At 36.4% G+C, this 12,201-nt stretch overlaps 1 protein-coding gene and 1 long non-coding RNA gene across 2 annotated transcripts; both read left to right on the forward strand.

The window, feature by feature from the left end:
- The first annotated feature begins 5,512 nt into the window (after positions 1-5,512).
- Positions 5,513-6,053, forward strand: LOC133840407 (uncharacterized). The gene is made up of 2 exons (XR_009894181.1): positions 5,513-5,661; positions 5,716-6,053. It is a non-coding gene; the product is annotated as an uncharacterized LOC133840407 (long non-coding RNA).
- Positions 6,054-10,158: 4,105 nt separating this feature from the next.
- Positions 10,159-11,175, forward strand: LOC133850307 (protein phosphatase inhibitor 2). Its single transcript, XM_062286361.1, has one exon. It carries the CDS (start codon positions 10,294-10,296, stop codon positions 11,062-11,064), a length of 771 nt encoding a protein of 256 aa, XP_062142345.1. The 5' UTR covers positions 10,159-10,293; the 3' UTR covers positions 11,065-11,175.
- The last annotated feature ends 1,026 nt before the right edge of the window (positions 11,176-12,201 follow it).

Here is a 12,201-nt window from a genome sequence, read left to right on the forward strand (position 1 = left end):
GTTTGTTTTAATTAAATTTTCCATTTTCCATTAACATTATATAATTATCTTCCAAATTATATAACACTAATTGAATGCCAATGCGTGTGTGTGTGTCTGCAATTCGATAAACACAGCTGCTCGATTTTCTAGTTCTATCAAAGTCAATCAATTGATTTATGTAAAAGTCATGGCAAAAGATAATAGTCAAGAGAGAAAGTTTCTTGGGTGGAGTGTTGGAAAAGTTTAAGATTTATATTACTTCTTAAACGTAAGCTGAAATAATAGCCAGGAAATTAAACTAGACATTGTTTTCAGAAATATTATTTAGATTTGAAGTTAAGTTAAAGTTTACTAAACGTAGATACTTTTTTGATTGCTTAGAAAGTGATTGAAGTTTTGATATGGCAACAAGTGCCTAAGATTTTTTATTCATTGATTCAATTTCGATTAAAATTTAAAAGTTTAAAGTTAAACTCTTGAAACTTTTTTATTTTTAAATATTTTATATATTGAAGAAAAATAAATAGTTGTTTCAAACAAAAGTTTGTTTACATTTTATTTTGTAATACATATTATATTGATAGCAAATACAATTTAAAGTGTTTCTCAGTTATTTTTGATAATTTCTAATCAACACAATCAATGAAGGTGTTATAAATTTCATTTTGATAACTCAGAATGCCATAGGAAATCCAATTTAAAGAGTTTGTATTGAAGACAAACATAAAGTGGTTTCCTACCAAAGGATCATAGTCAACTCGGTCATTTATTATTGCTCCGATAGTAGAGTTACTTTGAGTGCATTATCAACTTCTAAGCCATGTCAACTGTGGCACTTTAACTTCAGTGCAACTCTATTATTAATTGAGTTGTTGTCAACTCTGTCTCACCTTCTCTATCTCCCTCTCTCTCTCACTGCTTTCTCTCTCAATCTCTCTGTCATTGCTCTCTGGGTGACAACAAATTAAAGTTGCGGTCAAACTTCAATATCACTTGAGTTCAAATGTATACAAAGCAGCCAGACAGTGTTCGTCTTTTTTTTTTTTTTTTTTGGGTGGGAGACTGCATTAAAACTGTCTGGGATTATGCGCACGCTCTAAAAACATATTTGTTGTCCTCCTCCCCTCCCAGAACAACAACAAAACAACACGGAGAAACCTGTGTTAAAGTTAGTTTATTACTTAATTTTTACTGGCTGCCAATTTCCAGGCGACAATTTGTGTGCAGACCAGACGCCAATGAACTCCAGAACTCGAACTCGAACTCGAACTTCGACTCCCCGTCGTCTGCGTGTCTGCAGATCATCCTGCTTATGCGGGTTCTGTGTGTGAGTTGTGAGTTGTGAGCTGGGTGCACTTGTTACGCACCCGCAGCAGAGGACAGCAGGACAACAGGACAACAACGAGTACATTTACGGGTTACATTATAGCCAACCGTTGCCCTAATCCTGTCCGAAGCTCAGCTCTTCTATTTCCTCCTCTGTCTCTCTCTCTTCTCGGTGACTTGTCCAGCTTTTATGGCACGTTGTAAACACTGCGCATAAACTTTGCACTAAAGTGTTGTCGTATAAATTGTATTATGGCAGCTCCCAGGCCGGCCATTTTATGTGTGTGTAAGGATTTCAAGGAGTGGATAAAGAGAGAGGGGGAGGAGGGGCAACCACCGAGTACTGTTTGGTAGATTGTGTGAAAAGTAACAAAAAGCTCAAAAAGAACGGCCAAAAGTAAAAGTACAAGTTTTTTGTTTTACTTTTGCCAAGATATTTATCATTTTGGTTAGCGTTGCTTTTAATTACAATTGTTGTGGCAACCAAGCTTCTACTTTTTCCCCTATATTTTTGTTGTTGTTCTGTGTGCACTTGCCCTTTAAACAAAACTCCACACAAACCATCAAGCAAGTTCCCTGTTGATCCTTATCCTCACCCGGTCTGGGCAGCCGTGGCCAGTAAATTGCATTTTCACGCCCAGCTGCATGGCAGACGCAAAAACGCATCCCACTCTGCTTCTTTTCTCTCTTTTTCTCCCTTCAGAGCTTCTCATATCGCAACGCATTCAACATTTACAGTTTCTGGCAACGGCTCGTCAGCATTCGCATCATCATCATCATCATCATCATCGTTGTTGTGCTGCATCATCATCATAATCTTTATCATTGGCACTGACTGGCCATTTTTTTTTTGCTGTGCTTCTTTGACTCGCCGTCTGTTCGTCTGGTTTGGTTTGGTGGACAGTGAATTGCCCTGATTCGTTTTCATTTCATGACCATTATTTCGACTATACACCACAGACACAGAGGACCCGGAGAATTCAAACTGCTGTTGACATGGTCGATGCTCAATGCTCGATGCTCAATGCTCAATGTTGGATGCTTGGGAAGCCTTTTTCGGCATTTCTGTTGCTAAACTCATTTGCATGATTTTTGGCTGCGTTTCCTCTCTTTTTTTTGCTTCTTCATCTGCTTTATAAACTCTATCATTACACTGGTCTACACAATACAGCAAAGCAGAATGCAAAAATCAAATGGAAATCATAATCGAAACTTTTGTTGGTTTTTTGCTAGTCGATGTTGACAATTTGCTGAGCCTAAATAATTTATAGATCTAAGAGAGATACTAAAACAAGTTTTAAATGCCTAAATCTAAGAGAAGTCTTAAATGAGAAATACTAACATGCTGAAAACTCCTGCATTGAAGACTTACTTTAGATTTAGGCAGTCAATATTTGAACACTTCTTATAGCGTAGTAAAGTAAGTTAAATTTTTATCAATTTTTGTATACAATTATTTTGAAAATGAGCAAACGAAAACATTAAACATTTCCAAAGCTAATTCCTAATTCTAATAATTAACAATATCGACCCAAGGATATTGCTACCAGCAAACTTTAATGTTACTTTTAGACAAGTCCTCTAATATATTACTTTATACTCTTGAAATGCTTTTTCTAAAAATATAATCCCTTATATATTAAGTTAAAAAAGAAACATGAGTTAAAATTTTTTCTTCTACAATCAATATTAGTTATATTTGTCCACAGCTACAGACAATAATAACTATATTATTTATGATTCCCGAGTTGATTGCGATTGGATACAAATTGTAAAATTTATTTAGGAAATACTTTTGTATGGGAAAAATCGTTTACATTCTAGAGGTCTTAGTTGCACTGGCTGACAATCTGGTATATTTGTCACTATTTGGTATATTTTGCAATAAAATGTATATTTTGAACTCTATGGTATATTTTGCAATCTATGGTATTTTTCGAATGACATTATATAAATATACCAAAAACTTGGCCTTTTGAATATTTCAGTATTTAACAAAATATTAATTCGGTATATTTTAGGAATAATACCACATTGTATTTTTATTATTTAACACTCAACTGTAGCTTTTTTAATTGTTTTAATTTCAAGTAGTAACTGAAGAAAACTCCTACAAAAATGTTAGCCCACTTAAACTTCAAAGTTTTATTTACGAAACGAATCCATTTTCGTTATATTTTCAAATTGATTATAAATCACTGAGAGTTTATGGAATTTCTAATTGTTGCATTATTATTAAAATGCACGTCAATACAGATTTTTAATCATCATTTTCCAATCTAAAAGATTCTAACAAAAATATAAAGAAAAAAATTAATAACTTTAAATTTAAACCTCTTAACTTACGAAACTGGTTTACAAATTTTTTCCATTTTGAATCTGAATCACTTCATTGAATTCCTAATTATTCCACTATTTTTTAAATATGCGACCACACTTTTTATCTATAATTCCAAATTATTCCATTATTATAGAAATATACGGTCACACATTTGGTTATCTCTAAAACGAATTAAGCAATAATGTTTTTGTAGGAATTACTTGATGCTCTTCACTCTGTTTCCTGCATTCACATTCTTACTCTATGCTCAGTTCATGTGCCGATTCGGTTATTCAATAATTTAATTGCCGTTCTTGCAGCACCTTGTGGAAACTTTCTATTGCCACATCCTATGCGACGGCGGGTCGCCATAAATCATTGTTAACTTTACTACTATTGCCTGCACTACTTTTTTTGCTCTTGCGTTTATTTGTGAGCCTAGAGCTGCTGTCGCTTGGCTGTCAGTTTTGAAGGCCAACACGCGCATATCGACCACAGAGAGTTGGCCACAAAGCGACCAGCAAAAAAAAAGCAAGGTAGAAGCGAACTCCCACGGCCACACAGACAATTGATGGGCGCAGGGGGCGTGGCATTTATATTGCAGCGATGACTACAAATTGGTCGCATTTTGCCGAGCTGAGAATGTGAATGTGTGTGATTGTGAACCTGGGAAGCTGAAGCCTGCGACGTAAAGCGATGAGTCAGCCGCCGGCTGGCATAATTTTTTCCTTGAAATACCATTTTTTTGTTTTGGTATATATACATTTTCATTTTTTTGCTTTGGCGTTGTCTTCATTCGCTGCAATTTGAGTTTTAGTTTTTGTGTTTGCTGCATTTGACATTTTGTGACTTTTGCTGCCGCGCGCGTAATTTATGTGAGTTTTGCACTGTGAAGTTTGCTTTGGCTTCGAGGGCACTACACAGAGAGAGAGAGAGAGCGAGAGGAGAGGAGGGGGACAATAGAGAACAGAGGAGGAACTTTAACAACGAGTGACATTATGTGAAAAGACTGTTGCAGAGTGCAGACAATAACAACAACAAATGGCCCAACTTGCCGCATAAGTTTGTTGCCATTCTCAGTCTCATTCCTCCTCCTCTTCCCTCTCTCATGCTGCTGCCCCACATAAGTGGGTAAGTACTCGTAAGTAAGTAAGTAGTTTGTCCGCATCCGGTTGCTCTTTCTCTCTCTACCTCTCTTTCTCTCTGTCTTTTTAGCTCTGTCTTAAGTTTTTGTTTATTTGTTTGTTTGTTGTCAGTCGCGAATGTTCGTCGTCTGTCTGTGTGTGTGTGTTGGCCTCATATGACTTGGCTTGTTATTCATATTCATTAGCACTCCATTGTGTGCCATGAATTTGCAATAGGACTCCAAATTATGCCACCAATTAAATGCATACAAAATGCACAAATACGTGCAGCTGTGTGCCAGCAAAAAACTAAAGCGAATGGTGACCAATAAATCAAATTGTTGGTAGATATTTTGGTGAGGAATTATCGGCGATCTTTAGGGGATTCTCATATATATTTTGAAAGAATATTTTAGAATGTAAATTATCATCTTAGTCTAAAATAAATCATATATATTTTGGAAAAATATTTTAGAATGTAAAATATCATTTTAGTCTAAAATAAATGATGCTGCAAACCTTAGGAATTTTTTTTTATATTTTATAAAATTATATTTAAAGTTCAAATATCAATTCAGTCAACCTTCAGAACTTAAGAAATTTTGAAATATTATATATGTTGAAAGATTATATTGAAAAGTAAAATTTAAAGTCTGCCTAAAATACCACCTTAAGATATTTTTAAATAAATCTTCAAAGATTATATTGGAAAGTAAAATATCAAGTCAGCCTAATTAAAGTGAATATCGAAAACTTAAAAAGTATAACATCAACTCATCCAAGAAAAACTCTTCAACTCATGTCAGCTTAGCCTTTCGTCTCTTCCTAAACATTTCATTCTTACTTTTGTACCCCAACTAGTAACATCTAAATTTATTTTTGTAGTCTCAAATTGTGTTTGGGTTTCGGGTAAGAAAATAGCAAAATATCTCTTCATAAAATATAAAATGGTTCCTTGTGTAGAACATTCTAGTGTATTAATCATGTGCTGTGGACCTTGCGGTGGCTGCTGTGGACCATGTGGACCTTGCTGTGGTGGCGGGGGCTGCTACGGTCCTAATGTCTGTGGACCGTGCGGTGCAACGGGACCTTGCTTCGGCTGCTGCGGCGGTCCTTGTTGTGGACCCTGCGGTGGCTGTTGCAGTAGCTGTGGCCCTTCTTGCTAATGGCTTACTGTGAGAAGCATGAAACTGGTTTAGCATTGAATGAATGAATTGAATGTAAAACTATGATTTGAGACTTAAATTTAACTCTAAATATTGGTGGAAAAATTAAATAAACATCATGTAAGAATAGGAAAAGTGAAAAGTAAATATTTTCAATATATATTAATTTATTTAAACAAAGTTTCTAGGATGTGGAGATACAATAAGGGAATAATAAAATAATAATAATAGTCCCGCTACTACTGACAATTTAGTATATTTTAGTGCCCCTTAAATATATTTTGAATATAGTGATATATATCGTATATATATATATATATTTAGTATGTTTTAGTATATTCTGCGGTATATTATTTTGGTATATTTTAAAATTAAATCTGCTTTTATTGCTTTCATTAAAAACAAGAAGCGGGTATCTCACAGTCGAGAACACTTCTTTTCAAATTGTTATTTTAAACTATCTAATGGAGTAGATTTTGTATTCTGTGATCGATTTTGCATGTTTTAGTATGCGTATATACGAAATATTGCTTTTGGTATTATTTGATATATTAATTTGGTATATTTTAACAATAATGCTTGCTTTTGTTTCTTAGAGTAAGGAATCTAAATTGTAAGAAAAAGTTGCAATGAAAATTGACAAAAATTCTAAAGTGAGGCTTAATCGACAGTTCTCTTAATTATTAGTATCATTATTTCTGCTGATCAATTAAAAACTCAAATTATTTTAATGTAAAATTTAATATAAAACAATAATCCAAATTTATTTGCCAACTTTCACAGTTTTTTTTTCCGTTTGTTTACTATGACGGATTTAAACTATTTTGTTGGTCTAATGACATTTTAATGATTAAACTAAACTGATGTTTACACACTTTTAATTAAATTTCTATTTAGCCGCAAGTAATAACCACAACAACCTTATTAAAACTGACAAAATAGAATTATTTTTTGGCATATTTATAGAGTCAAGCAGCGAGCGATGCTTTTCTGCTAGCTTTTCACTCGCAAACAGATTTCCAAATACTCTTATTATCAAGATCGTATAAGTGGGGAGATAGAGAGAAGATGAAGCAAGTCATGTTGCTGTTTTGTGCTATGCGATGAAGTTGCTTGTTTTTGTCATCGAGTTGCAAACATTGCGATAAAGCTAAAATCCTCAACTTTGACTATGTGTGTGTGTGTGCATCAGGCTGTCATGAAGGGATAACAGTCACCCAACCACAAAGCGGGAGTGCTGCCAACTCTATTTAACTGTTTGCCAAGCTGTCAAGCGCTAGCTAACTGCCACAGTGCCACACACACGCCCACACACACATACAGGAAAGTGGGGAAGTTGGGAATGGGAATTTTTTGGGTGGAGTTTTGTTGGGCTTGTAGTGGTCCTTGTCCCGGTTTGCAGGAGAGCGTACAGAGTGTAAAAGCCAAAAAGGAAACGCGCTACATTTGCGCTCAACGTGTGTGTGTGTGTGTGTGTTTGCCTTTAGCCGAGGCAACGTTTTACGCTTCGATTGCACTGCGAAGCCAAAGCCGAGGACGAGAGCCACCTGAAAGACAAACGGAGGCGGAGGAGAGAAACTGCTCTGAGCTTGGCCACAACTCACACACATGTGATACAGATGTTGTTGCAGAAATGCGCATCCACAACACATCCACACTCACACACAGTCACATATTTTAATCTAGCTGCAGAAAAATGTATTCGAAACACCCACACAGGAAGAGAGACGGTATCAAGTATACGCGCTGTGGTAGCGAAATTAAATTTTAAATATTTATAAAGCTGGCGCCCAATAAAAGGAATTTGCAATTGGCCTGATTGGCTTTTAATCGCAGCAGACAGTTTTTAATAAATATGCATAACGAGAGACACGCGAAGACTCAGTGAGCACACAGAGAACACAGAGAGCGATAGCGATAGCGATAGCGATAGCGAGAGAAGATTGTTGGATAGTGGCAGGTTGATTGCAATGAAATTGCAACCGGGCAACACACAAAAGCCGGACACGCCCTAAAGCCTCAACAGCTAATATCAATAACGTCGACTCGTTGTGGGAGGAAGGGAAACAGGGTTGAAAAGATAGCGAACATCTTGCGGATACTTGCAACGGATGCAGCATTGTGTTGCGTAAAAATTGCGGAAAAGCCAAAATCAAGTGAAATTTATGATTGCCATAAAGTTGCGTGAATATGTGTGTGTGTGTGGCAAACAGTTCCTGAACGGATGTGCAACTACATCGAGCTTGGCTACGATGAAAAGCTGTTACTTATGCACGTGGAGTGCACATTGTTGCAATTGATGCTGCGCCCCCTTTTTTTGACTAGGCTAGTCGATCGTCTAGCCTTCTGTACATAAGAAATGCAATCGGGCAAACTGCAATTTCGTAAATCGAACAAAACTGTTAGCCTGCAGGAAAAGCTGCATTTTGGGATGCATCCTCTGCATGCTGCATTTCTGTACTCTCTGCATAAAGCAAGCAATCAAAGTGCTGCACAGCTTCATCCCCATCATCATCGTCATCATCGTTGTTGAGCTTGTCGCATTGGCTGAGCTGATAAGCAAAGCTCGTAATATGCACAGAGAGAGAGTGCCTGAGTTCCGGCCTCGGCAACGCAGTCTTGTTTATTTGCTAGCAAAATTGTGAAATAATGTGCTGCAATCAATTCGCAATACAACTCAACTCAACTCAACTCGATTCCCTCAACTGTGCCAGACACATTCTGCGTTCTGCAGCGCAAAATATATATGTGAGCACTCGAGTGTGTTTTGAAAGCGGCAACTGCCACATTGCTGTGGCATGTTGTGATGAATATGTTTACATCAATAACACAAAACTCGGGTCAATATTGCAGCGTTGCGTTTGTTGCACCAACTGCCGCTGATGAACACGTCAAAATGAGTTTACTTTGTGGTTTGATAGCAGCCATTGCAGCAGCCATTGACTCGCTGTTGATGTCAAGCACAGCACAGCGCACAACAAGGATTTGTCTAGCTACCTATTTCTCATTCCTCATTCCTCATTCCTCACTCCTCTTTCTCTCGACTCACTCCTTTTCACTCCGCTCTGCTCACCAAATAGAGCGATAAAAGTCCTCGAAATTTCTGAAGTAGTCTCCCGGAAGAGCACTTTGTGGCTGTGCTACAATTGTGCTACAAATCTGGTTTTGGCTTTTTATCTACACAGTCATAAAGTGGCATCTTAATTAGCTACTTGTCTTACTTCAACTGTTTTACTCCTTCTCCTCCTGCTCTTTGAATGTTTCGCTTTCGCCACGCTTTTTGATTAGCTTCACAATGAGGCAGCTAATAAATTGATAAAGATTATTTAAATGACACTCAAGTTGGAGTACTAAAATTACAATAAAACGCCGATTCAGCTTTGATGGATATATTTATTGTACAGATTCAAAATTTGCTTAGCCAAAGTTAATTTTTATGTTGAATGAGAAAACGCATTTCAATTTAATTTCTGATATATTTTCATTTAGATGATTACAGACTTAAAAATCTTTAATTAAGAAAAAATATTTTCAACATTTCTGGCAATTTAGCTTCTTAAATTAATTAATTAATGGAGTGTTGAATATAACCATAATGTAATATAATTTACCTAAAAAGTTATTATAAAGGGCAGAAAAAGGCATCTTCGACCATATAAATATATATTCTTAATCATAATCAAGATCCTAGACGACATAGCCATGTGTATTTCTATCTATTTATCCTCTATGGTATATTTTAAATACGCCAAATATGTCAAATTAATATACTAAATATATCATTCTGTATTTAGTATATTTTTGGAATATTGATTTGGTATATTTCGAATATATCAAATATATTAAATCAATATCCTAAATATATCCTTTGTTATTTAGTATTTTTCGATATATTAATTTGGTATTTAGTATTTATGGTATATTGATTTGGTATATTTTGAATATATCAAACCATTATACTAAATATAGCCTTTGCTATTTAGTATTTTTCGGTATATTAATTTGGTATTTGATATTTTTAGTATATTGATTCAGTATATTTTGAATATGTATAATCTTTTATGCATTTTCAGTATTTTTAGTATATTAATTTGGTATATTTTTAAATAAATCTCATAGAAGAGCACATTCGATTGTATTTTGAAGGTATAAAAAGTTTTGACAACAATTGATAAATATTTCTTAAGGCAAAGCAACCATTGACTCAGCTGTCGTTGGATGGATGTGAAGAGCGAGTCAATTTAAATAGACTCAATTCAGCTGCTGATCGGAAAGTGTTTTAAAAATTGTAACGCACAGAACAAAATAAAATAAGTCAAACAATTCGCTAACTCTGCATTAGATTTTCGCGTGGTTAGAACACAAAGAATATAGAATGGATCCCAACGAAGTGAAGGGCATAATGAAGGTAAAGGGAGTGCCCAGCAATATGCTGAAGACGGCCAAGTTCGATGAGCTGAACGTGTTGGCCACCTTTCATCCGGCCAACAAGGACTACGGCCACATGGTCATCGATGAGCCCAAGACACCGTTTGTGTTTGAAAGTGATTTGCCACACGATTTGGATACCGAAACATTGATGGAGAAGTTGCGCTTTGCTGCACAGTCGGAGACGCCATCGTTTGGCATTGATGACGATTCGGATGATTCATCCGATGACGAAGATTTTCCCGAGTCCCTCGATGAGAAGGTGCGACGTTTGGAGTTCGAGCGACGTCGCAAGTTGCACTACAAGGAATATTTGTCGGTGCCGTTGGCGCGTCGTCTGATTGCCGAGGAGTTTGGCGATAAGAGCAGCGTTGAGCCAACGATTAACGATGAATCCTTTGAGCTAAAAGGCGAGAGCTGTTCACTCGAAGAGTGTTCGATGCCCAGTGAGGCAAGTGCTAGTGGCAGCACTCACACCGAGGTGACTTCAACATCGGAGCATACGAAAAGAATTAGTGTGGATTATATACCGCCACCGGTTGAGATTGAGCCCGGGTTTCAGCCCGAACATCGTTGCTATCAGAAGTTGACGGCCCAAATGTATGATCCACGTGATACGATGACATCGATAAATCACTCGGTATCGGAAGCCGAGTCAACGGCCACCATTGAGACGCAGGGCAAACGTGCCACAGTGGACAGGGCATCCCAATCTTGAGAGAAAGAGCTGAAGATTTAATTAGCATTTGTACAGAACATTGTACAACTATACAAATCGGTACTTTATGTTGATGTCTATTAAAATTTGTACGTTGCAAGTAAAAGCCAAGATCCGGAACTGTGTATCTGCTGCTCTTGCTGCTTATGATTAGCCATCTTTAGTGCTTTGCTCTGACATTTTCCTGTCCAAGCTCATTTTGGCAATTGCATATTTAATTAAGACTTCACTTTGGCCAGTTTCCTGTTGCTTAAGGAATTTCTTGCTTGCTTGCTACTATCCTACACAAACTTTTGTTTAATAACTAATTTGAACATTTCGTTCTGCCTACAACGTAATTGAAAATTCCTTTTTGGTTTAACTTCCTCTCTCTGTGTCTGTGTTGTGGGCAGCCAAATGTGCAGTATAAATTAATTTTGATTTATTATTGCAGCCGCACCTCAGACTTTTGAGTTTGCCAACTAATTTCGTAGCATCGTTAACGTGTTTGTTCAGTTTATCAATGGCTTAAACGGTAAATGGCAAAATGCCTTTCATTTGCGATTTAAAATCATTGCGCATAATTCGAGCAACAGCACGAATTGCATTAAGATAACACTAATCTGTGTGGGCGAAAATTATTATTAAATTTCATTAGCTAAATAAATTAGCTCAAGCAGCGGCAATTAATATTAATGTTATGCAGTTGATTTAAGCCCAGAAAAACACTTAAAATGTGTGAGAGTGTGTGTGCTCGTGTTTTTGTGTGTGTAGACAGTCTGTCGCTTAAAATGATTCTGTTGTTTTTTCTGCCCACTTGTGCAATCGGCAGACAAAAGCGTTTAATGTGCAACATGTGCGAAATGAAATTTAAGTTGGCCCAATTTATAGCCTGGCCAGGAGCCAGAAGCAGCCAGAGAAACCGAACAAGAAAGAAAGCAACAGTCGAGTGTGGATGACTGTAAGATACCCGTTCCCCGTTTATTTTTCTTAAAATATACCGAATTAATATACTGAAAAAATACATAAATACTGCAAGGGCTATATTTGGTATATCAATGTACTGTTATATTATAAAAATACTAAAATATACCAAAAGCTATATTTGTTATATCGATATACTGATACATTTCAAATATACCAGGTTCTCAGTCAAAG

This window comes from Drosophila sulfurigaster, chromosome 2L (assembly GCF_023558435.1).
Source record: "Drosophila sulfurigaster albostrigata strain 15112-1811.04 chromosome 2L, ASM2355843v2, whole genome shotgun sequence".
NCBI lineage: Eukaryota > Metazoa > Arthropoda > Insecta > Diptera > Drosophilidae > Drosophila > Drosophila sulfurigaster.